The sequence below is a fragment of the Apodemus sylvaticus genome, chromosome 5, assembly GCF_947179515.1.
Source record: "Apodemus sylvaticus chromosome 5, mApoSyl1.1, whole genome shotgun sequence".
Classification (NCBI taxonomy): domain Eukaryota; kingdom Metazoa; phylum Chordata; class Mammalia; order Rodentia; family Muridae; genus Apodemus; species Apodemus sylvaticus.
The window spans coordinates 139,134,924-139,160,011 of record NC_067476.1 but is presented as its reverse complement, the minus strand read 5'-3'; the positions used below and the strand labels follow the sequence as shown (position 1 = coordinate 139,160,011).

At 46.8% G+C, this 25,088-nt stretch overlaps 1 protein-coding gene across 1 annotated transcript in view; it reads right to left on the bottom strand.

The window, feature by feature from the left end:
- Positions 1–2,009: 2,009 nt before the first annotated feature.
- LOC127684965 (DNA (cytosine-5)-methyltransferase 3C-like) overlaps positions 2,010–25,088 on the bottom strand; it is a 32,894-nt gene continuing 9,815 nt past the window's right edge. The window contains exons 5-19 of the mRNA XM_052181717.1: positions 21,519–21,626; positions 19,883–20,027; positions 18,549–18,668; positions 18,370–18,414; positions 17,138–17,217; positions 16,765–16,877; positions 16,194–16,380; positions 15,422–15,506; positions 14,258–14,403; positions 13,399–13,489; positions 12,903–13,051; positions 9,457–9,542; positions 6,029–6,098; positions 5,256–5,374; positions 2,010–2,701 (exon numbers count right to left, since the gene is read on the bottom strand). Coding sequence (XP_052037677.1) covers positions 2,560–2,701; positions 5,256–5,374; positions 6,029–6,098; positions 9,457–9,542; positions 12,903–13,051; positions 13,399–13,489; positions 14,258–14,403; positions 15,422–15,506; positions 16,194–16,380; positions 16,765–16,877; positions 17,138–17,217; positions 18,370–18,414; positions 18,549–18,668; positions 19,883–20,027; positions 21,519–21,626 — 1,686 coding nt within the window. The 3' untranslated portion in view covers positions 2,010–2,559. The remainder of the gene's footprint in view (positions 2,702–5,255; positions 5,375–6,028; positions 6,099–9,456; positions 9,543–12,902; positions 13,052–13,398; positions 13,490–14,257; positions 14,404–15,421; positions 15,507–16,193; positions 16,381–16,764; positions 16,878–17,137; positions 17,218–18,369; positions 18,415–18,548; positions 18,669–19,882; positions 20,028–21,518; positions 21,627–25,088) is intronic.

The following is a 25,088-nucleotide window of genomic DNA, read 5'->3' as shown; positions in this document are numbered from 1 at the left end:
ATTTATATGTTTGAACAAACCTATGGGGGCCAGGGAGTTGAATGTGATGGTTTATAAATGCTCGGCCCAGAAAGTGGCACTACTAGGAGGTGTGGCTTTGTTGTAGCAGGTGTGTCACTGTGCGTGTGGGCTTTAAGACCCTCACCCTAGCTGCCTTGAAGCCAGTCTTCTCCTAGCGGTCTTCAGATGAAGATGCAGAACTCTCAGTTCCTCCTGTACCATGGCTGCCTGGATGCTGCCATGCTCCTTCCTGGATGATAGTGGACTCTGAACCTGTAAGCCAGCCCCAATTAAATGTTGTCCTTATAAGAGTTGCCTTGGTCATGGTATCTGTTCACAGCAGTAAAACCCTAACGAAGACACCTAGGATACTAGCTGGCTCCGGTTAAACTAAGAAGGAGCTACCAGAGGCAGTTGCAGGTTTTTGGTTTTGTTTTCTTTTTGGGTTTGTTTTGTTTTGTTTTGTTTTGTTTTGTTTTTTTGGGTTTTGTTTTTTTGTTTTTTTTTTTTTTGATTTTCGGGTTTTTCAAGACAGGGTTTCTCTGTATAGCCCTGGCTGTCCTGGAACTCACTCTGTAGACCAGGCTGGCTTCAAACTCAGAAATCCACCTGCCTCTGCCTCCCAGAGTGCTGGGACTACAGGTGTGCACCACCACTGCCTGGCCAGTTGCAGTTTTAAATGTGAAGGAACAGTACATTTTTAAATGGCCAATAAATATGGTGTTAGTGTGGGCATTCAGCTCACTGTAAAGCAATCTAGTGCCTGTGAGACGGCTCAGTGGATACCTGCCACTCAAGCCTTATGACTTGAATGTGATACCCAGAGCCTATGTAAAGGTGAAAGGAGAACCTAGTCCACAAAGCTGTCCTGTGACCTCCATACACATGCTCTTCCAAACACACACACACAGCAATGATAATGAGATGATGATGATGACGGTGATGGTGATGATGATGATGGTAATGATGAATGAATGAATGAAATTAAAAACTTAAAAGGCCTGTTAGAATCATAAGAGCCATTCCCAGACAGCCTGGTCACTAAAGTTAGCTGCCCTGTACCATGTCAGCTGGACAATTGAGCAGCAAGGTTCAGCAGAATCCCATGGAAGTTGTGAGGAGATGTAGAACTCAGGAAGCACCTTCTGTGTGCATAATCTCTTAATCAGCTTCCTTAGACATCTAGAATGGGTGTCACAATCAAGCCTTCTCCAAATGTCCTTGTTAGTTTGTATTTTCAACTAGACACAACCTTGAGCCACCATTGAATGAGTACCCAGATCACATTGATCTGTGGCAACATCTGTGAAAGATTATCTTGCTTGATGATTGGTCTGAGAGGACCCAGCCCACTGTGGGAGGCACTATCCCTAGGCCAGTGGGCCTGGGCTGTATAGAAAAGCTAGCTGAGTTAACCAATGAGTAAACCAATAGGCAGCATTTCTCCATGGCTTTGCTTCGGTTCCTGCCCTGTACCTCAGTACTGGTGCGTGACCTGAAAATATACAACAATTAAGCCCTTTTAAAGTTGCTTTTGATCAGAATGTGGAACTTTGTTTTGTTGTTTTTGTTTCCTTTGAAGGGAGGGGTTGTTTTGTTTTAGACAGGGCCTCACTGCATAGCCTTGGCTGGCCTGGAATTTAGAATGTAGACCCAACCAGGCCTGCCTCTGCCGCCTCCTCAACACTGGGATTAAAGTTGTGCCACCAGCGCAGCAGACAAGAGCAACAGGAAATAAGCTAGACTACTAAGGTTTAGGTAGGCCTTTCTAGCCCACTGTCGTCCTGGGAGTGGCAGCAGATGACGCAGAGGCTGCAGATGGAGCTGGCAGCAGGGCTGTCAGAAGCCCCTTGGAGGTGCTGATGGTGGAGTTCTAAAGGCACTGCAAATAGATCCCAAGCTCCGCAGGCCCCTGGGGACCACAGGCACCCTTGTGCTTGATGGGTGGATCCCCAACAGCACACTTCCACAGAAAAGCAAAGTGCAGATGAGCTTATTGCTGAGAAATATTGACTTTAATTAAACAAAACAGTAAACTATGCAGCTGACTAAAATGCAGCAAAGACTGTGGAAACAAAGTTCGGTTTTCCCCATGGCTCTCTTATTGTGTTATGTTTTGTTTTGTTTTGTCTTCTGGGTTGGTAGTTAGTTGGATTGTTTTGGTTTTCAACACAGGGTTTCTCTGCATAGCCCTGGCTGTCCTGGAACTTGCTCTTTAGACCAGGCTGGCCTCAAACTCACAGAGGCTTGCCTCTGCCTCCCAAATACTGGGATTAAAGGCGTCACCACCACCACCTGGCTTGGTTTTTAAAGTCTTAACCGAGAAAAACATGAGAAGCATGTAGGGTGGATCTAAGATGCTAGTCTGAGCTGTACACAGGAAGTGCCCCGTAGGGTCGGGAGGCTCGGCTACCGCTGAGCAGGAGTGAGCTGACTATATAGTAAGACCCCACTGAGGCGAGCCAAGGAAGGGCAGAGGTGGGTGCTTCAAGGATCACTAGGACTCCTAATTTCTGGCATTAGCCCCAAGACCCCAGAGCTCTCCAGTCCTGAGTAAAACTATTCACATGCAAAGTAGTCCTTCAAGGGGGCAAAGAGGTGTTTGATGACCGGTACACTCCAGGACTTTCCCAGCAGCTTCTGGCGGGCGCTGCGGCCCATGTTGGACACGTCTGTGTAGTGGGCAGGAAAGCCGAAGATTCTGGGAGAGTAGAGAGTGAAAAGACACAAGGTTAGAAGGGTCCACCTATGTCCCCAGAGCACCAAGAGCAGCTGAGTTCCTGCAAGTCCAGGCCTGGGAAAGCTATCAGGTTGCCACTGGCTCCGCCCACAATTACCCTTCCCCATTCCTTCTGTCCGGACTATCAGGCTCAAAGGACCCTTCTAGATTACCAATCCCTCCCGTTCCTGAGAACACAGCTGGTCGTTGAGTCACAGGACGCTGGTGCTGCTTGTGTCTCCGGCACAGGCACTGAGGCCCTGATCCTTATGTGCTGCTGTCCAGGGACCATTCTTAAAGGCCTGGTGTGAATTAACCCATGAATGATTGCCAGTCCACCAGAAGACTTGTATTTGACATCAAAACACAATGAGAGAAGTTTAGCAATTTCTTGGAGTGGAAATGTGTGTGTGTATGTGTGTGTGTGTGTGTACATGTCTGTGTACATTTGGCTAGAGGTAGCCTCAGGCCTTAGGAGTTATTTCTCAGGGCCATGCATTCACTTTTTTCTTTTTTCTTTTCTTTCTTTCTTTTTTTTTTTTTTTTGAGATAGGACCTCTTGGAATTTGCAGATTAGGCTAGACTGACTGACCACCAACCCAGGGCTCCTCCTGATCCCTGCTCTACCTACCATCCTTGGATCAGACTCAATCCACACACTTGCCTGAGAAACCATCACCTCAGCCCTGCAGTTTCTTTAAGAAGAAGCAATCTCTCTCTCTCTCTCTCTCTTTCTCTCTCTCTCTCTCTCTCTCTCTCTCTCTCTCTCTCTCACACACACACACACACACACACATACACCACACACATACCACACCACACCAGATTTTCAACACTAGTTCAACTGAGTGCAATTTAGCCTCCAGAGTCTGCCTATGACATTTGTCCAAGCATAGACATATATAGAGGGGAAGCAGCAATGCACATATAATAACATTTGAAAAAAAGACATGCTTATAACCAGGTTCTAGAAACAGCACCGATGGGCCAGTAGCTGGCCCCAGGATGGCTCTCTCTTGCTTTGACAGTGACATTGTGTCATCATTGTGCACCAAGTCTCAGAATCACATGTCTGTGGTCACATAGTATCACAATCCCATAAATCACACTTCATGCTAGGCTTTTTCAAATCCAGAAGATTCCCCTTCACGGAGAGACTGAGCAACGTCGTCTACAGCTCTTCTATGAATCAGAAATTACTGTTTTTCAGCTACTTGAATTTAGTTAGTCAGTGTATATGCATGTGTGTATGTGTTTGGGTAAAAATGTACCACAAGGTGTGCGGACATCAGAGGGCAACTTTTCTGGGTCCAGTTAAGGTTGTGTAGCTCATGTGACAAGTGCTTTTACCTGCTGATCCCCATCACCAGCCCAGAACTTAACTGTCTAAGCGGTGTATAGTTCATGCCTATAGTGTGCCACTGAAGAGTATATTGGGAAACAGAAGCGAGCCAAGCTAGGCTACATAATATGTTCCAGGCTGGCTACAGGGTAAGCTAGCTATGGAGTGAGACTCTGTCCCCCCCCTCCCCCTGCCCCCCGCCATGCCCCTCCCCCCCCCAAATTCTATTAAAACTTTTTGTTAAAGAAGATATCAAACCAGGACTGAAATTTATAATGAAATTAATCAATATAAAAGTCTTTAGAATGTGGCTACAACATTTAAAAAACAAAAAACAACAACAACAACAATAAAAAACTTGAAATCTAAGAGATGGCCTTCACATGACAATAGACAACTTAGCCCAATAAGTATAAGAGGTTAAAGATGGACTGTGACCAAAGAGGTGTCAGCTGCCCCGTGGGGAGTGTGGCCATAAGAACTGTGGGGTTTCCCATTCTCCTAAGGACACAGAAGGTTGGGACAGAAAAATGTCAGGGCAGTGCAGAGAGCAGAGAGGCAACACCATCTAATGACCTCATGCCTGAGATTTCTCGTCACCATTTCTATGGGGAAATAAAAGCTAATCGTGAAAAATGCATTATTATGCAGACCCCATAATGGGGCCTTGAGGAACTGAGCTGAGCCTCTGCTGTGTGCACTGCTGGCTCTGACTACATGTTCCCTTCCTGTCTCTGTCCCCATGGACTCCCTCTTAAAGTACAGCCTTGCCCACTGCAGGGATTAGAATGTTGAACACCCCATAGGCTCAGACATTGGAATCCAGTCCCCAGTTGGTGATGGTGTTTGGGTAGGTTTAGAAGATGTAGCCTTGCTGTAGCAGGGAAGAGCTTTGTGAGTTTAAAGACTCCACCATCGCTAGTTCTCTCTCTCTCTCTCTCTCTCTCTCTCTCTCTCTCTCTCTCTCTCTCTCTCTCTCTCTTCCCCACCCCTGCGTTCATACTTGCAGCTCAAGATGGAGGGTCTCGGCTTGCCACTCCAGCCACCATCCCTGCCTGCCACCATGCTTCCACTGCCCTGCTCGATGGACTCTTATCTCTCTGGAGCCATAAGCACAAATAAACTCTTTGTTTTAGTAATGTCCTTGGTCCTCGTGTCTTATCACACCAATAGAAAAGTAACTAATGCGCTCACCTTTCGAGCTCAGTGCACCATAGATCATCATCCTTGCCATTCATGACTACAGGGAAAAGCTGCTTTTTCCCCTGTCTGATGGAGTTCGACTTGGTGGTTATGGTCTGCACTTTCTTTAACTGGAGAACAAGACAACATCGCAGGGTGAGCACAGAAGGCTTCCGAGTGGGCTCAGGCTCAGAGGCATCCAGAGGGGCAGAGGACAGAAGGCATGGGTTTGGAGAGGACACAGGGAGAGGACAGAGAGACAGACTGGAAGGATTCTTTATGTGTCCCACACATGCCAAGTTTATGAACAGGGAGGAGGAGACACACGTAAATTTTAGCCAAGGGACCGTGAATGATCACATGGAGCCGAGACACCAGTTTCTGATGGGAGGATTCTGAAGGAGCAGAAACCACCCAGACGCAGAACGGCCAACCGGAGCTTAAGCAGTAGGCCTTTGCTTTATGCTGACATGGAAGAGCAGGAACTTGAAGGCTTTCCTTCTTGTCTGTGACTTCACAGCACATAGCCATTTGCCGCAGCATCCTCCACTGTTCGTTACTCCAAAGAGCATCTACAGTACAGCCCTGTGCATCCAACATTAACCACTGCAGAGTCCAGAGGCATCTAGTTCTCACTTGTCAAAAACATCACCTACTCTGCACAGGAAGGAGAGACAGAACAGGTCTGGAGGGAAGGAGGCCCAGCACCAGAGTCCGTGAGGGAACAAGCAGGCACCCGTGGACAGAGCCAAGGTCCCAGGGTCGTGGACCACTCCACATCTTACCTTTGCTGTCCTACTGAACTCCAGGCAGTCCTGCAGCTCGAGTTTATCATTCTTTGAAGCTATCACGGGCCTGGGGACAGCCAAAAGCCGTTACTCTCCAGCATCTGCCCGGGAGGTCCAAGGGAGGGACCTCACCAGTCAGAAGAGGGGAGAATCTGCTTTGTGCTAGTGTACTCTGGCAGTGACCCATGCTCTATCACAGGATAAAAACACACAAGTCTGTGTGGTGTAAGGCCAAGGGTCCACTAGTCACTGGAAAGTACAACCCAGTGCACAGAGGTAGGTTTTAGAACTAGGCAAGACTGGGCTCCCACACAGGGACAGGAACACTACCCAAAAAGTATGATAAAGGAGCTTGGTCTAAATCAGTGATTCTCAATCTTTGGGTCTCAACCTCTTTAGGAGTCGAATGACATTTTCACGGGGGAAGGGGAGCAGATATTTACATTATGATTCATAACAGTAGCAAAAATACAGTTATGAAGTAGAAATAAAATAATTTTATGGCTGGAGGATTGCAGCATAAGGAAGGTTGAGAACCACTGACCTAGATGTTGGTGAGTCACCTTCTTATAAGTTCCCACACTTTGGAAACGAAACTCAGGAGGCTTTTAATTTGGTGCCATCCTCGAAAAGAAAGGACGTTCAAACTTTCATTTTTCTCTCCTGGCAACCTGTTTTGCAAATGCAGAGACAGACAAGCTAACAGGGTAAGATCTAGAAGGAGAGGTTCTCACAGCATTTGCACACAGTGCTATCAACATCATAAGAGCCCCAGTTGGGAACTTCAAAGTCACACCAAAGAAAGAAAGAATGTCACAGAGGCCTGAGGAGCCACAGCATCTCCCTTGACCACAACTTCCAGCTGTCCAATGCCAGCCTAATTCTTCTTTTAAAATGTATTTACTGCTAATGTGTAAATGTATGCTTAGTGTGTGGACATACATTCTCCAATGCCAGCCCTAATTCTTCTTTTAAAATGTATTTGCCACTAATGTGCATATGTATATTTAATCTGTATGGATGTACATCCCACAGTACATGTTTGGGGGACAGAGGACAATTTTTTTAAATTATTTATTTATTATGTAAGTACACCATAGCTGACTTCAGACACCCCAGAAGAAGGCATCAGATCTCATTACAGATGGTTGTGAGCCACCATGTGGTTGCTGGGATTTGCTTTGGAAGAGCAGTCAGTGCTCTTAACCACTGAGCCATCTCTCCAGCCCCCGGCAGAGGACACTTTTGTAGAGTCAGTTCTCTCTTTCCACTTTTACAGGAGTTCTGGGGATCAAGCTTGTACAGGAAGCTCCTTTACCCACTGAGCCACCTCACTGACTCCCTGTCCCCTTTTGTGTCTTCCATGGACCTAAATGAGGTAAAGGGTCAGGAGACAAGTGACATGAAAAACTAAGTGTTATATAGACTCAAAGATTAAGACTCCTCAAACACCGAGCATGCTGAGTACATTCAATCCCAGCAGGAAGGGGACAGAAGCAGGAGGATCTTTTTGAGTTCAAGGTCAGCTTGGCCTACATAAGGAGTCCCAGGCTAGCTAGGGCTATAGTGTAAAAAGATCTGCACGAACTGGATGATCCAGGCCTCAGTCTGACTGACACTTCATACATCCACTCTGTCGCCCAGCAGAGCTCACTTACAGTATCCCATCATCTTAGCCTGGAAGCCACCAAATGCATAAACAAATGCTCAAATATCCTTCCACACTACAAACTACAAAGGTCACTACCACCACCTTCATTTGTTTTCTCACTGGATGGCACCTTCTGGGACACAGCATCGGCCACCTCAGGTCCTTCTGCAATCACCACCTCACTACTGCCCCCATATCTGCTCTATTTCCTTCTTCTAGACATTGCCTATCTTAAATTAACTTCAATTAATTTAAGCAATTAATCTCTTGGAATGCCCTATGCCCATTATAACTAACTGGCATCAGGCATAGGTCTGCACCATTCAGTGAGAAATACTTGCATCTCTCTTTCCAAGCCATTTTTTTTTTTTGCAAGACAGGGTTTCTCTGTATCACCCTGTCTGTCCTGGAACTCACTCTGTAGACCAGGCTGGCCTCGAACTCAGAATTTCACCTGCCTTTGCCTCCCAAGTGCTGGGATTAAAGGCGTGAGCCACCATTACCCAACCCCAAGCCATTCTTAGCCTAAGAACACTGATATCCAAGCTGGTCTAGGGATGCCCAGCCACCGCTTATGCCAGAGCCCTCTCTTCTGCCTGGAATGACTTCATTCCGTCAGTTCTGCTGGATGAGGCCTCTCCTTTCCCCTCCCTAATTTCCAATGCCACCTCCCTAACCTTGAACATACAATCACTCCCTGTTTTCTCTATCCCTCCCTCTAATATGTCCGCTCTGCAAGAGCCACTGACATCATTGTGTCCCCCATTGAATTGGCAGCAATACAGTGCTTGGCAAGGACAGCTTGAATGTTGAAGAAACCACGTGATCCCAAACAAGAGTATGGTATGTTTTAATCAGACGGTTGGCTGAATAAATCTTAACTATCCAAGAGACAAAAACAATATCATTTTGAATTAAAAAAATCTAAAAATTTGAATTAAAAAAATGTACAATATCTAAGACCTGTTTCAGGACCCTCTGACCTCTGCCCTCTGCCCACACACTTTGACAAATTCCCAAAATGTATGCTTCTACTACAACCTTCTGAAAGTGTTTCACAGTTCAACTCACTTGCATATCTGGGACGGCTGCTACAGGCACATTTCGTATCTTAGCTAGCAAGCCGTTCTTGAAATCTCAAAGGAAGTGATAGGGAGGCCTACGCAGAGCCACTTGCTTCATATCTAAAGCTGAGAGCGAAACACTGGGTCCGACTGTCCCGATATGAAGTGAACAAGGGCAACACCAGTGAACATGCCAGTCTGACGAAGAAAAGCTCACGAGGCCTCAATCCTACACAGAGAGCTATAGACAGCTAAGGAGAGCTGGGAGTGCGAGAGGTAGCTGTTCCCAGAGAAGAGCACATCAACTGGATGTCCTTAAGGGTGGGAAGTGTTCCTGGCTGAGAAAACTAGAGGGAGGCAGTAACTGCGCTACTCAGCTGTGCCCATGGTTGGTCACCAGGTGCCAGTTCAGGGCCCACCTCATTTCAGAGTCAGAAGGAATAGGGTCTTTGATTTTTAACATTTGCCAATGGAGGCCATAGCACAGCAGGAAAGAACAAGGAGGCTGGCTTGACAGTCCTCACAGTCCCTGTGGGGACCTTGAGAAACACCTGCCCTGAAGCTGGAGCCGGGCAGCTGCCTGCGGTGTCCTGCCCAGTGCTCCAGTTATCCCGAGCAGCCCAAAGCCAGGACTTTCTAGAAGGCTGGCATGTCAAAGAAAGCCCTAGATATAACTGCTGTCTGTTACCTATCCCCCTCAGGGCTCTTACCTGTTCATTCCAGGAAGGTTACCCCAGAAGTACCGGGCCCTGTGAGCAGCAGAAACCTTGATAGCATCGATCATTACTGGGTTACACTGCAGGAAGAAAGGGGAGCAGTTGGAGACACCTCAAGACTCAGGTGTCACTCAGGTCAGGTCTGACCTGTCAAGTGACAAGGCTTTCCTAGCTGCACAGGGGAACAGAGATGATGTACGTTTATAGCAATAGAACAGTGACTGAGACAGAAGTTGGTACCAGGAGTTGGGTATCACTGTGACAGGCGGGACCATGCTGCTTGTTAGCAGGATGTGCACTTTTGAACTTTGAGAGGAAAAGTACCTGAATGCTACAGTTTAAAAGTGGGGCGCACTAGAAGAAGTATGGACAGCAATGCTGAGGGCAATAGAGGCCTAGCTCAAGAAGTTTCAGAAGGGGAGAACAGGAATGACTAGTCCAGAGACCATGCTTGTGCTGTTTTGACAAAGAATGTGGCTGCTTTCTGTTCTTGTCCTAAAAATATGCCAGAGGCAAAAAACCTTTTTGAAGGGTTTTTGGATGAAAGTCTTTGACAGAGGGGATTTCAAGATGACTGTGTAGTGTAGTTATCAGTAATAATTCTTATGCAGATCTACAATGACAAGCTGGATAAAGAATATATACAGGGCTGGAGGGATGGCTCGGTGGTTAAGAGCACTGACTGCAGTTCTGAAGGTCCTGAGTTCAAACCCCAGCAACCATATGGTGGTTTACAACCATCCGTGATGAGATCTGGCACCCTCTTCTGATGTGTCTGAAGACAGCTACAGTGTACTTAACATATAAACAATAAATAAATCTTTAAAAAAAAAAAGAATATGTACAGTCTGAAGACAAAAGAAGCACCAGGAAGTGTAATGATAAATCCAGTGCTACAGGAGATAAAAAGTTTAAAGAAAAGCCTAATTCTAAATGGAATAAAGGGGGCTGGAGAGATGGCTCAGCTGTTAAGAGAACCGACTGCTCTTCCAAAGGTCCAGAGTTCAAACCCCAGTAACTACATGGTGGCTCACAACCATCTGTAATGGGATCTGATGCCCTCTTTGGTGTGTCTGAAGACAGCTACAGTGTGCTCATATAGATAAAATAAATAAATCTTAAATGGAATAAAGGGAGCAGTGACCTTGGGGCAAGGCCCCAATGCAACCTCATTTCCCACTTGTTGAAAGGGATCAAAGCAAAGTTTAAGTGGTGAAGGAAACTATTGATAGTAAATGTCACTGAAAGGGGGGACCGAAGTTCCAGCTTTACAAGGCAGCAGAACTTGGCAGCTTCAGTCACATGGTTCTGGCTTTAGAGCCTACAATACAAGAAAGGAGTTATGGACTCTTCCTTTATGGTTTAGGGAAGCCACTTAAGACAGGTGTGTGTCAGGGGTTTCCCTGCAGAGAGGCCCAGGGAGGCCATTATGTACAGCTGTGAAGATGAAGCCTGGATTGTGTTGGAGAACCCACAATATCTGCCATAGGATATCTGCTGAAGAGAGCTGTAGACCAGGCCTGGCATCAGCCTGAGAGAGACAAATATGTGTACTCAACAAAACTGAAAAGAGATGGAAATCTGAGGCGCTCTTCCACATGGAACATGGAGATGAAGAACTTGTAGTTCTCCCTGTTGGTTTTCAGTTTGCTACATTTTAATATTTTCTCAGTGTGCTCCCTTTCTTCTCTTCCGGAATCGTAATATGTATTTTGTGTCATTGTATGATGGAAGTATGTAATCTGCTTTTTTATTTTGATTTTACAGGTGATTACAGTTAAGAGATTGCCTGGCGTCTTATTAACTTTTGACTTTTAAACAGTGTTGAAGGTTCCATTAAAAAACTATGGAAAATTTTGAAGTTAGACTAAAATGCAGTTTGCATTATGATATGAGTACAAACATAAAGAAGACAAAGAATAGAATGTCATAGTTTGAATAGGCATGGCCCCCATAGACTCAAATATTTGAATATGAGTCACCAGGGAGTGTAACTGTTTAAAGGGATTAGAAGGATTAAGAGGTGTGGTCTTGTTGGAAGAAGTGTGTCACTGGGGGGTAGGGGTGGGCTTTGAGGTTTCAAAAATCCCATGCCAGGCCCAGGCTCTTTCTGTCTCTTCCTTTGCCTGTGGATGTGGGCATAGAACTCTCAGCTACTTTTCCAGCACCATGCCTGCCTGAATGTTGTCATGCTCTCACCATGATGATAATGGACTAAACCTCTAAAATTGTAAGCAAGCCCCAATTAAATGCTTTCTCTTATAATAGCTGCTTTAGACATGTGTACCTTCACAGCAATAGAACAATGACTAAGATAGCTAATCTCCTCCTGTGAATGCGATGTAACAAGTCATATCAGACTTACCCACTCTGAGTCATGCCAATGACAGAATGTGCTCAAAGGAAGAGGTACTTTACATCAAACTCTGCTAAATCAAACTCTAGTTGTGGAAAGACAATGCATGTGGTGAGACAATGCAATATGGAAGGGCAATGCATGGCTCAAGACATCCAGTCACAAGTACACGTGATGGTTGGAAAATAGCCAATTCTATCACGTCTGATGCCCAAGTTGTAAAGCTCTAAAGAAACCTAAGGCACAGTCCAAGTATGTCTGCACACACCTACAATCCTGGCACTTTAGAGGTGTAGACAAAAAGACCAAGAGATTAAGATAAGCCTAGGCTAAATACAAGACTTTGTCTTAAACAAACAAACAAACAAACAAACAAATCTGGAGGCTGGAGAGATTGTTCAGCATCAATGAGCACTGGCTGCTCTTCCAGAGGACCCAGGTTCAATTCCCAGCACCCACATGGCAGCTCAAAACTGTCTGTAACTCCCTCACACAGATATGCATGCATGGAAAACACCAATACATGCGAAATAAAAAATAATTACATTTTATTTAAAAAGAAACTGAAGGGCTGGAGAGATGGCTCAGCGGTTAAGAGCACTGACTGCTCTTCCAAAGGTCCTGAACTCAAATCCCAACAACCACATGGTGGCACACAACCATCTGTAATGAGATCTGATACCCTCTTCTGGGGTGTCTAAAGACACAGTGTACTTACATATAATAAATAAATAAATCTTTAAAAAAAAGAAAAATCCAAAAATCTACCTACTACAGGGTTTGATATACATCAAGTGGTGGATAATTAACTGCTCTGTGATTCCTAAAGTCACCATTTTCAGAAGAAAGAGGAAGCAAGGAATTGTCTAGAGTAGAAGTAGAGGTTGGTTTTATTATTAGTGCCTTGCACAGACAGGGTTACCTTAGGGATAGATGTCTCCAGTGCAGTCAAAAATGTGATATAGTCTTCATCCTCAGATCCAGCCACATGCCAGAGACTCATTCCCACCTGTCAGCACTCAGTAGCCTCCAATGCCAACATGGACTCCCTGGCCCAAGCAGTCCTGACACTTAGGTCACTCACCTCCAGGAATAGTGAGATGTCCCTCTTGTCACCGACCTCCATGGCTACCACATTCTCAAACATCCAAAAGAATGGGCGGTCATCCTCCTCCTCAGGGAGTGAGTAATTTAGCAATCGGTAAAACTCAAAGAAGAGCCGGCCAGTGCCCTCTACATCCATAAAAGAACATCAGAGAACAGGATTTGATCAAAAGGTTCAGTACAAGTACACATTCCCTGAGACCAAGAGAATCCCACTATAGCCCATCAGTAAAGCCAACACTTCCCAACACCTTTAGCCCCTGGAATGACCAGGCGAGAACATGGGGAGCAGCAGAGCACTGTTCACTGACACCTTCCTGAGGGCTGAAGATTTGCAAAGGGCACAGGTAGTGCATAAGGACCGAGATGCTACAAAAGAATGAACAGAAGCAGACAGCTTCTTCTGTGGCCACCATACCTGGACTCACACTCAGATGTGGTAAGATCTTTGTGAATTAAACCAAATGGCTGCTCACCAAACAGGCCTTTCCTGACAGGATTCACACAGGAGAGATCATTGCAGGGGCTTCCGCCAATCACCAGGTCGAATGGGCCCCACTCGTCAATCTGAGGGAAAAACACGAAAGGCTGAGATGAGCCTAAGGAGGGAGGGAATGGAAACCTTGATTCTGGGATACATGAGGTAGATTAGAGGGTTCATGTACTGGCAATGCAAGCCTGGCTACCTGAGTGTGCTCCCCTCAAGTCTATGAAAATGTGGAAGGGGCAGACTGAACCCACAAGTTGTCTTTTCTTTTTTGGGGGGGAGTTGGATTTGGGTTTTTTCGAGACAGGGTTTCTCTGTATAGCCCTGGCTGTCCTGGAACTCACTCTGTAGACCAGGCTGGCCTTGAACTTAGAAATCCACCTGCCTCTGCCTCCCAGAGTGCTGGGATTACAGGCATGTGCCACCACCGCTGGCTCAAGTTGTCTTTTCATCTCAACACATGTGCCTTAGTACTGGCAGCCACATCTATGTGTGTGCACACATGTGCACACACACCTACTACTACTACTAATAATAATAATAATAATGAAAATTTACTTTAATGTAAAATAAGGCTCAGATTCTTAGTGAAGTGGCTAAGAAAACTCAATTCTAGGAATCTTCTTAGTCAGCAACTCCAGGTATAATCCATCAAACCTGAATGCTCACACACTCCACTAGAAGAAACTAGTCCTGGATGATTCCTATTTTGCTACTTTTTCTGAAATGTCTTCGGTTCCCTTCTACCTACAGCTCTGGGCCCGAGGGAAAGAACAGGCCACGACACCGAGGTGCAGAGAATACAAGAGCAAGCAGGAGATAAACCCCAGGATAAAGGCTGCCCTCACAAGTTCCTTTGTAATGTTCCTGACGTCATCCACGTATTGGATCTGGCCTTCGTGCTTAATGGTCCCCACAGCGATGGACTCTGCACAGACTTCGGAGGCAATGTACTTCTCCACTTTAATACCCAGCTCCTTGAGCACCAAGTAGCCTGTGAAGGATCAAAGAGAAATGTGAGGCCAAGAGGCCAAGGGTGGAGCTATCAGGCCACGGTGTCCTACAGCACAATGAAGACCCTCACTCCATCACTGTCACCTCAGAGGATCTTGGTAACCACAGGGGACCTCAGGCCATATTGAGTGTCTCATTCCAAGTATGGGAAATCTCACAAAGTGGAAAGGAATCAGGAGTGAGGAACCAGGAGTGAGGAAAGTAGTTGTTTAATTAGCCACAAATGTATTTATGCATGTAGAGGGAAGCATGTAAGAATAAAAGGTAAAAAGCAAGAGCTGAGAAGTATGAACTTGGAAAGAGGGTCGAAGGGCACCAGGAGCCACAGCAGACCTGAGAGTTTGGTGCGTGTTGACGGATTCCTGCAGGTGTACAAATTAAAGAAGATAGAAAAGAGCCAGGACTGGAGAGCACTACCTGATGGAGAGGGGAGCACTGCCTGCTGGAGAGGAGAGCACTGCCTGCTGGAGAGGGGAGCACTGCCTGCTGGAGAGAGATAGAAAAGAGCCAGGACTGGAGAGTACTGACTGATGGAGAGGAGAGCACTGACTGATGGAGAGGAGAGCACTGCCTGCTGGAGAGGGGAGCACTGCCTACTGGAGAGCACTGTCTGACTACCCCAACATTTGTATGTCAGGCCAGCAAACTCTCAGATGCTTGAACAGAAGGAAGACATGATGTGTGTGCTTTTAGGAATGGCCTGTGGAGCTAGGGAGGGAAAGTGGCAGGAACAGGAACTTGCCACCAAGCCTGATACATGGGTGACCCACACAGAACAGAAGTCATCTCTGATTCCCACATGTGTCAATGGGGCAAACACAGGCTTACAGTCAACACATACATAAGGCCAAGAGCAGTGTGAGAAGGCAGAAGCTATGCAGTGCAGCAAAAGCAGGCACACAGGACCCCTCTGCTGCTAACGTTCTCCATGGCCACCCAGGAGACACCTTCAACCTGCCTAGATGCTCCGTTCATTGTCCCAACAGCATCAAACTCACCTGTCGCAATTCCATCAAACAGAGACAGGACTCTAATGGGCCTCCTTCTGGCTGCAGGAATTGCTGGGTACAACATGGGCGGCTCCTGCCAGATAAGAAAAGAGAGTGATACTTCAGAGTGTCCATCTATCCTCCAGAGCCCAGAAGCTTTGATGGGAACTGATGAGAACGAGTTAGGCACAGCTGCCTCCTACAGACACACACAGATAGGGAGCTTGGATGGTAACTGCCAAGGCCTCTAAGGACAGAAGATAAACTCCTCCGGGGTAGGAGCAGCTGCCCCAGGCAGCTCTGGCTTCTTGTTCCCTCTTCAGAAGGATGGGAGGGAGAACTGTCTGCTAGAGGTGTCCACTAGCAAGGGCCCCAAGCCCGCCGGGAACTGGGTCTATGCGGTTGAAACAGTACAGTAGATGAGGCACACATCTGCACATTCCCAGATGGACTCAACCTCAGTATTTCACCAAGGCTGCCTGCCCTTGAGCTCAACACAAATCTCATGACTCAGCTCTCTGCTGGGACTGCAATCTTTCTTACTATGCCTGTTGCTGTAAACTTTTGCTTGTTTTTGTTTTTAGACTCTATCTCACTATGTAGCCATGACTGCCCAGGAAGTCACTATGTAGATCACTATGTAGTACTGAGAGGTAGGCCTGCCCCTACCTCCCAGGTTCTCAGATTAGAGGTTTAACTCTTGCTTTTACATATACACAGGATTCCAGGATCCTGGGGCCTTTAATTGAATGGGTCAGTCAGTGCAGAGCCCATGGCTTACAAATTCTTCCAGGTCAGGATCAGTAGTGAAGAAGTCTTGCAGGCGCATGTTCCAGTCCTTCCTGCGCCGGAGGACCCCATGGCAGCGCTGTGGGAGGCACATATAGCAGCTCCAGGGCTCCTGCAGCTTGGCATCCTCAGCTGTGCCTGTGCCCACCAGCACCTCCAGACACTCCACACAGAAGCACCTGAATCCAGTATGCAGAGGGAATGGGAGTCACAGGCAATCATCCTGGAGACCAAGTTCCCTGGGAGACGGCCATCCCTGCCTAATGGTCAACCTCCTTCCTCCAAGTGTTTTTCAACTATAGGGTAAGAAACCACTTCTTGGCTGTGGATCATCCAATACCCTCCAAGTCTAGAACCTTCCAACAGAAAGCTCACAGGTCTGACCTCACGGCATGCCTGGCCTGGGCCCAGCACTATGTGTCAACCCAGCCCGTGCTTGTGAGCACCAGATTCCACTGTGTGCTCATCTTCTGTGTGTTTAGGTGACTACAGGCTGCTGGATCTGTGGGGTGCACCCCGGCACCTGAGGGCCTCTTGTCCCAGCTGCATCGAGGGTCACTCACCTGCAGCAGCTTGTGTTACTGCACAGAAGCAGTTCACGGCCCTCACAGCACACGGTGCAGTAGGACTGATAGCCGTCCTCGTCATACATGTAGAAGAGCTCCAGGAAGCGATCCTGGCCACCAGAGAGAAGCGTGTGAGACTACAGACCTGACGTCAGCCACGCCTGCCTAGCAAGTCCCTTGCATGCTCTTTAGGACAGTACATGCGACCTGAATGTCTTGTGGGGGGGGCCTTCTCTGTGTAGCACCTGTCCCTCAAACAGGAAGGGTGCGGGGGTGTGCCCTGTGGAAGTCGTTCACTAGCGCCTAGAGCAGGGACTCTGCTTGGGACCAGATGGGGATGGATGTGGCATGGGAGGGAGAGAAGACTTACCCGGCAACTCTGACAGAGCCCGCCCTCAAAGAGGGGGTGGAAGGATACAGGATTCTTCCTACCACAGGACAAACAGTGGTCTGAAAGAAAAGTGGTCAGAGTTTATGGAAACCAAGGGCCTAACATCAGCTGCCCAAACCTTGGGCCTAACAGTTTTGAGTATTTGCTCTCGCCATCCATGCACTGAGAACTCTGTGCCACGTCCTGTGTTGACTGCTGTTAGCAGCCTCTCAGAAGAGACTGGGCGTGTTCAGAGTGGTTGCTATAGAACCAGTGATGTGCCATCTTTACTTCACAGTCTGGGAAAGACCAGTTCAAACTGACAAGAAGCAACACAAGAGAGGCAAAGGGCTGGCCAAGCAGAAAGACAAGAGGCCAAACAGTATTTTGCGTCTGGCATCTCCATCTTTCAGAAACATCCAGTCCCACACGTTGGGGCCCTAGTAGTGATTCTGATTGGCTCGGTGATAGATACAGAGGCCACCTGCAACTATGCCTGGCAAACACAGCATGCAATTAGGATCCTAGCAATCCCAATATAAAATTATTCAAGAGGATAAAACCATTATATGACCAATACTGTCACACTGCAGGGAAGGGACAAATAGTGGATTACTCTTGCGGTACATGGATGACCGTGGGTTGAACATTTCTAAATTGTCAGTACTGTTCTAAACTGCAGCTTGTCCAAGGTGCCCAGGGTGTCCTGGGTCCGGGTCTGTTTTTTGATCCAATGAGTAACTATTTGATAAATATTTGAAAATTAAAATACATTGGGCCAAGATTGCAAATGAAGGGTCCACCATATATTCAAACTCCACTAGGTCTATTCATGGCAGATTTCTGAATCCCATTGCAGTATCCAGATGAGAAGGGAGACCAGAATTAGCTCGAGGACCCAGCGGCTCCTTATAACTAAGAGCTAGCTGTCCTTATGGCATGGAGAGTTCAGGGTACGATTGACTTGTTTCCAGACACTGACCAAAGTACCACAGCTTGTCCTCCCCGCCAACTCCAGTCACCCTGGTAAGCGACCTCATCAGATTCAGTTAAAAATGGAAGCAAATCATACCAGTGGTCTCAAAAAATGTAGCAACAGATATAGAAGGAGCAGGAATGGTCCTGACTGAGGTCCATGCCCAGGCCTCTGAATTAAACCCATACAGAAGGGCAGAGCCAGGGTAAGGCAGGCCTAGGGCGGCCCCAAAAGGAGGGATGGGAGGCAACAGTACCTTCCAGATTGCCCTTGTTGTTGGTGACATCAGAAGCCATCCGCTCTGTTGAGAAAAGGGGGGCAGGTTTGAGATGAGCCTCATACCCCTGTACCCCACAATGCAGTGGTCCTGAGGACCTGCCACTCCCAGTTCTGAGCCAGGCATCTCCAGACCTTTCAGCATCTCCCCCAAATCACCTCGGCTGTCCTCGTCCTCCCCTCGGTCCTTCCCATTGCTATTTGTCTTGAGGCGCTTGGGTGGAGCACAGTACTCAGAAACAGCAGAGTTATTGGCTGTGCGTCTTCGACTTACATTCTCTGCAAGGGAAGCAGACGGATTTGACTGAAGGGACTAAGAGACAAGGCAGGCCTAGGACAAGGCTATGCATTGCCCGGGATCCAGCTGCATCCTTAGCAGGGGACTGTGATGAGCGTAGAGAACCCCAGAGCAGAAGCCAATACTGTGACATAGAGTGACATCTGCTAATGACCAACAGTAGCATGGAGTTCCTAACCATTTGAAACGTCAGGAGGGACAGGACTTCACACCTAGGGACAGTATCAAATTGTCAAGTGATGCTACTGATTTGGTTAATTTGGACTGGCTTAAACCCTGGAATCTACTTAGCCAATTTATGAAGTGAGTTAATAAGTATTCATTAATCAATTTCTATTTAACTTTTACTTAATGGCATGATTTTTCAGGACAGTAAGAGAAAAGTGAACTGACTCAATAGAGAGAGAGAGACTAAATGTGAAAATGCTACATTTTAAAAATATTAGGTCAAAATTTATGATTAACATTAATTTCACCTGATCCTCTACAATTAAACTACTAGAAACTATTATTAAATTATATTCTGTGGCTCCCATTCAATAATTTTTATTTATCTTTTTATTGGACCTATTGAATCATAGTGGACATGGTTGAATCTGACTCTTTCCCATACACACACTGAGAAAGAAAATTAGATACCCATCAAAAGCCATGAGGAAGCCCTATGCAGTGATACACTCTTAGAATTCCAGCACACAGCCAGACATGCCTCCATAGTGAGACTGTTGTCTCAAACAACAAAAATGTAAGGAGCATTTGATGACAAGGTGGCATTTGTCAGTGCTTGTGAATGCCATTAATATTAAGAAATAAAAAGGAGCCGGGCGGTGGTGGCGCACGCCTATAATCCCAGCACTCTGGGAGGCAGAGGCAGGCGGATTTCTGAGTTCGAGGCCAGCCTGGTCTACAGAGTGAGTTCCAGGACAGCCAGGGCTACACAGAGAAACCCTGTCTCGAAAAAACCAAATCCAAAAAAAAAAAAAGGAAATAAAAAGGAAAACAGGTGTCCAAAGACTATAGGAAGCTGGATGTGCACCCAATACTAGCCTGGGGGTAATACACAGGGGGTGAGTGACTCAGATCAATTTAAGAGATTTGATTCTTCTCCAGTGAGCACTATAGATATCAAGAAATTGCAAGGTAGAACAAAGAGAACAGAAAAGTCAAAGGCCATGTCCCCTGGGTTCATTCCCACCTGGTTGCTTGTTGCTGGGTTTGAGGCCCTCCGTCCCAGTGGGTTTGAAGCCCCCGTGGGCCCACTCCAGCATGGGCTTCAGCTGGTCCTCCAGTGAGTCTTCAGCACTGCTGGGGAAGGTCTTGCCAGCTCGCACCCTGGCTTTCTGCCAAGACACAAATAAAGGAAAACTCTGTCGTGAATGGGAGCAGGCGATTGAGGTATGTGCCAGGACAAACCCAGGGATTCCCCCTGCTGGGGCCTGCATTCCCTAACAGTAGTGTCTTTCAGAGCTAGACAGCTGTCCTGAGCTGTGTTATGCCACAGGGGTCTGCTTTTGAGGGGATTGGTTAAGGAAACAATGGACCATAGGGGCAGGCACCAGAGATATAACCTCTTCCCTGTAGAATCACAGTGGTCAGCTCTCCCCCGAAAAGAAGGTTTCGTCTCAGCTTTGTTACTTGAAACACAGGAGCCTCCAGCAGTTTTACCTTATCCTCCTGTAGCTTGGCTCAGACAACAGACTTCTTTCTCATTGAGCCTTCTCTAAGAAGACGCGAATAGAGTCGAGCAGTCTTCACTTTAAGGGCCAGGCCAATTTACATGTCTAACTAGGCACTTGGCCAAGTGGGACAGGCTGATAGGGGTTGGAGGGGAGTCGTGGGAAGCCTCATGGCTTAGCGGAGATAAGCTTTCCACAGACTAAGGGAGGAGACCACTGGCCTCAGTTCCTCCTCTAGGCCTTGAAGAAAGAGAGCCCAACACCTCTGGGTAGCAACTCTGCAGTACTGCTGCTGCCCCAGGGACATATGCGACACTAGGTCAATTGTCATGTGCTGCTTAGGGTCACTGAAAGCTGACTTTAGAAATGAAAGGCCTTCCATTGTCTCAGACTCAAGCGCATGTCTCTCAAGCATCTTCCAAGCCTCCCTGTCCTGGGCAGGCTGCTCCCCTAACACTGCCGGGGAAGGAAGGAGAAGAGCAAGCTTCTGAAGGCATGAAAAACATAGCGCCCTTGAGAACAGTCAGAAGTAAAACCACTGCCAACAGAGGGTACCCTTGTTTATCCCGTGGGGTAGAGATGACTGCAGTCATGGAAAGTCAGAAGCCCACACATACAGTTGAAACTTTGCATAAAGCTTTTCACCAAGAAGTCCAGCTTCCTGATGCTGTCAGCCAGTCTTCCCTAGTCCTTTGTCTTTGGTGATTTCAGGGCATTTCTTCTGCCTGCTCACCCTCTGGGCTTCTCCAGTTGTTCCAGCTGGGTGTTGTGAGCCCCTGCTGTGTAAACATTTATCTGTCTACCGGCTGTGACTCTCTGCTGCTTGCTAACTGTATCCTTGCTTGCTACGCACTGAATACAAGGCACTCGTTTGAAACTGAAAGCGCAGCTCTCCGGATCACTGCCCCAGGAAACACCTCACAGGACAGCAGTCATCGTTCCCAGTCTAGCTGGCAGGACCAGAAACTCACTAGTGACCTTGGCACATCTCAAATTCCTCTCCCAAGCAGGCCCTTATGGAGGCATTCACCGCCTCCATGGTATCCTTGATTCAGCAAGCCAATCTTGGCAACACAATGGCGTGAGCTAGCATTTAGCAGCTCTGCCTTCTTCCCAGCTCTTAGGGTCAAGGCTTCATTCCTACGCCTGTGTAACCTCCAGAGTGCGGAATACAACCTTCCTGTAAGGAACCAGCTTGTAGAAGACGGCCAGGTTAAAGAACTGGATGGACAGCCCCAGGGCCAACAGTTTGTCGGCCGAGACCTAGATGAGAAAGATATCCCCAGTGTCTACCCACATGTGAGTGAATAAGTGTGCACTCTGGCACACATATTCATCCAGAGCCTATGTATTCCTGGGCTGGTTCACAGATGCCAGTACCAAAAGCAGGGTAAGAGGGAGTTGGGAGGGTGAGAGCACATAGCACATATCCTGGAGCCCAAACAAGGACACATTGCACTCCAAGTGAGAGAAAGAATGAAGCTCAGAATGGGTACAATCAGATATATTCTATGGGCTATAGAGATGGCTCAGCAGTGAAGAGCACTGACTGCTCTTCCAGAGGTCCTGAGTTCAAATCCCAGCAACCACATGGTGGCTCACAACCATCCGTAATGAGATCTGACACCCTCCTTTGGAGTGTCTGAAGACAGCTACAGTTTATTTACATATAATAAATAAATCTTTTAAAAAACGTTAATAAAAAAGATACATTCTCTGTGTGTTCACATGGCATATGCATGCATACACGTGTGAACGTACGTCATTAGTATGGACATGAGACTCCGTCTTATAATGGCTTTAACGTATTTTGTGTAGTTTCTTCGCCCTTCCTGAGTGTGAGTTCCCATCATGCATAGGTTCTGAGGGCACGTCTGGCACCATGTGAGCTCTCACTACTCACAACGACTGAGTCCTGATCATGACTGCTAGGTCGCCTGCTCCAAGTCCCAAGACAAGGCAGAAATGAATTGTGGGGTGAGATTCCTAGTGAAGGAAGAGACAAGGAAGGTGTTTCGGGCTGCTTCTCACAATCGCAGGATATATGGGATGTCCCAGGCTGCAATGCTTGCTTTCACACAGCCATAACTAACTCACGTTCAGAGCCTAAACTCTGTGGTGTGGCCACCATAGGGACAAGGAAGTGCTTTGGCCAACATGAGTAGTGAGTACTGGGTAGGCCCTAGACAGATCTAGTCTTCGACCAGGATCATAGCACAGTGGAATCCCCTCCCATAATCCTCCCTCCTCCTACTATGTCTTGCCATCTGACCCTGTCTAGAAACAAGCACGTTATGTCTCACTGGAGCAAAGCAAGGGCCAGCAGTACCTCTCCCACGCCCTCAAGTCTTTGTGCACACAATGATGCTTCAGTGGTCCCCACAGGCCGGAACACTGATCCTTTTCCTCCCTCTGCTGGTCACACAGTACAACTGCAGGAAGGTTCTCCTCAGATTTGATAAGCTACTTTTCTTGCTGTGGAGTATATGTGCTCAGGAAATTATTTTGCTAAGAATGTGAAATTCAAGTGCAGCTCAACATTAGCTTCAGTATAAAACCTGTACAGATTTTTGTATAGCTGATGAGATTCTTTTTTTTTTTTTTGGATTTGGTTTTTTCGAGACAGGGTTTCTCTGTATAGCCCTGGCTATCCTGGAACTCACTCTGTAGACCAGGCTGGCCTTGAACTCAGAAATCTGCCTGCCTCTGCCTCCCAGAGTTCTGGGATTACAGGCCTGCACCACCACCGCCTGTATCCAGTGAGATTCCAGTGAGATTCTTTGTAGAGAAAATACTTTTTTAAAAGAATTTGTAGCTTTTTCAGGGGCTACAATGTACATTAGATTTAAAGCTTTTGATGTTGAATTTTTCTAAATATTTAATGGTTTCTTTAATTTCTTATGGTAGAAAAAACTTCATAGGAATTTGTATTACCAGGAAAAAAATTTTTAAGAATGTTGCATTTTTGTTTTTTTTTTAATTTATAAAAAAATGTATATTTTTTTTAAAAAGAGAGAAAGAAAAAGAAAAATTGAACATGTGTGCATGGAAACAGCCCCAAGGGAACTCAACTCATGAGAAAACCAGGACCTCAAATTTAGGCTGAAGCCTAGTACTGTCTTAAAAGGATTTATTCTCTCTCTCTCTCTCTCTCTCTCTCTCTCTCTCTCTCTCTCTCTCTCTCTCTCTCTCTGGTTTGAGACAGGGTTTCTCTGCATAGCCCTGGCTGTCCTGGAACTCACTCTGTAGACCAGGCTGACCTTGAACTCAGAAATCCGCCTGCCTCTGCCTCCCAAGTGCTGGGATTAAAGGCATGTGCCACCACTGCCCGGCAATAGGATTTATTATTGTTTGAAGTGCAGCTCAGTGATACAACATGAACCTAATGTGAAGCCCTGCATCCGCCCACAGCATCAACCAAAAAAGAAAAATAATGTTCAGGAAAAATAAGTTACTAGTGTACACAGAGACAAGTACCTCACCCCACCAGGCTCAGGGACCACTGAGGAAGAGAGGAGAGAAAAATGTGAACACACTGAGGAAAACTGCAGAGAGCCAGAGTCAGGACATGGGAGGCTCGCTTACACTCACGGACTTACAGCGGCTGTGTCTCCACCAAGTGCACAGATCAGCCAGCTTCTCAGGTCCACCTGAGAAGACCCCCACCCGAAGCTGAATTGACAGAAGCTCATGGAGGGAGAGTCAACTTCCTTTAAAAATGGTCACTGGGAGCTGGAGAGCTGGCTCAGCGGTTAAGAGCACTAACTGTTCTTCTGGAGTTCCTGAGTTCTATCTCCAGCAACCACATGGTGGCTCACAACCACCTGTAATGGGATCCAATGCCCTCTTCTGGAGTATCTGAAGACAGCTACAGTGGACTCATAAACATTTTTTTAAAAACCGAATAAATAGTTTTTTTAAAAAAAGAAAACAACATTGAACTGATGAGGTGGACTGAGAGGCAGAGGCAGGAAGATCTCTGTGGGTTCAAGGCCAGCCTGGTTTACAGAGTGAGTTCTAGGATGAAAGGAAGGAAGGGCAGGGCGGTGGTGGCGCACGCCTGTAATCCCAGCACTCTGGGAGGCAGAGGTAGGCGGATTTCTGAGTTCGAGGCCAGCCTGATCTACAGAGTGAGTTCCAGGACAGCCAGGGCTATACAGAGAAACCCTGTCTTGAAAAAAACCAAATCCAAAAAACCAAAAAAAAAAAAAAAAAAAAAAAAAAAGGAAGGAAGGAAGGAAGGAAGGAAAGAAAAAAAGAAGGAAAACAATATTCAGACCATGATGTCCATGGGGCTGAGGCAAAGGCTCCATTAGTGAAGTGTTTGCCACACGGGTCCCCAGCACCCACACCAAAAACTGTGTTGGCATGTGCCTGGAATCCCAACACTGGGAAGGCTCAGATTGAAGGATCCTGGAGCCTCCTGGACAACCAATGGAGCCCAATGGGTGAACTCTGAGCCAGTGAGAGATGTCGTCTCAAAAATAAGGTGAAGAAGCCGGGTGGTGATGGCGCACGCCTGTAATCCCAGCACTCTGGGAGGCAGAGGCAGGCGGATTTCTGAGTTCGAGGCCAGCCTGGTCTACAGAGTGAGTTCCAGGACAGCCAGAGCTATACAGAGAAACCCTGTCTCGAAAAAAAAAATCCAAAAAACCAAAATAATAATAATAATAATAAAATAATAATAATAATAATAATAAGGTGAAGAGAGATTGTTTAGTAGTG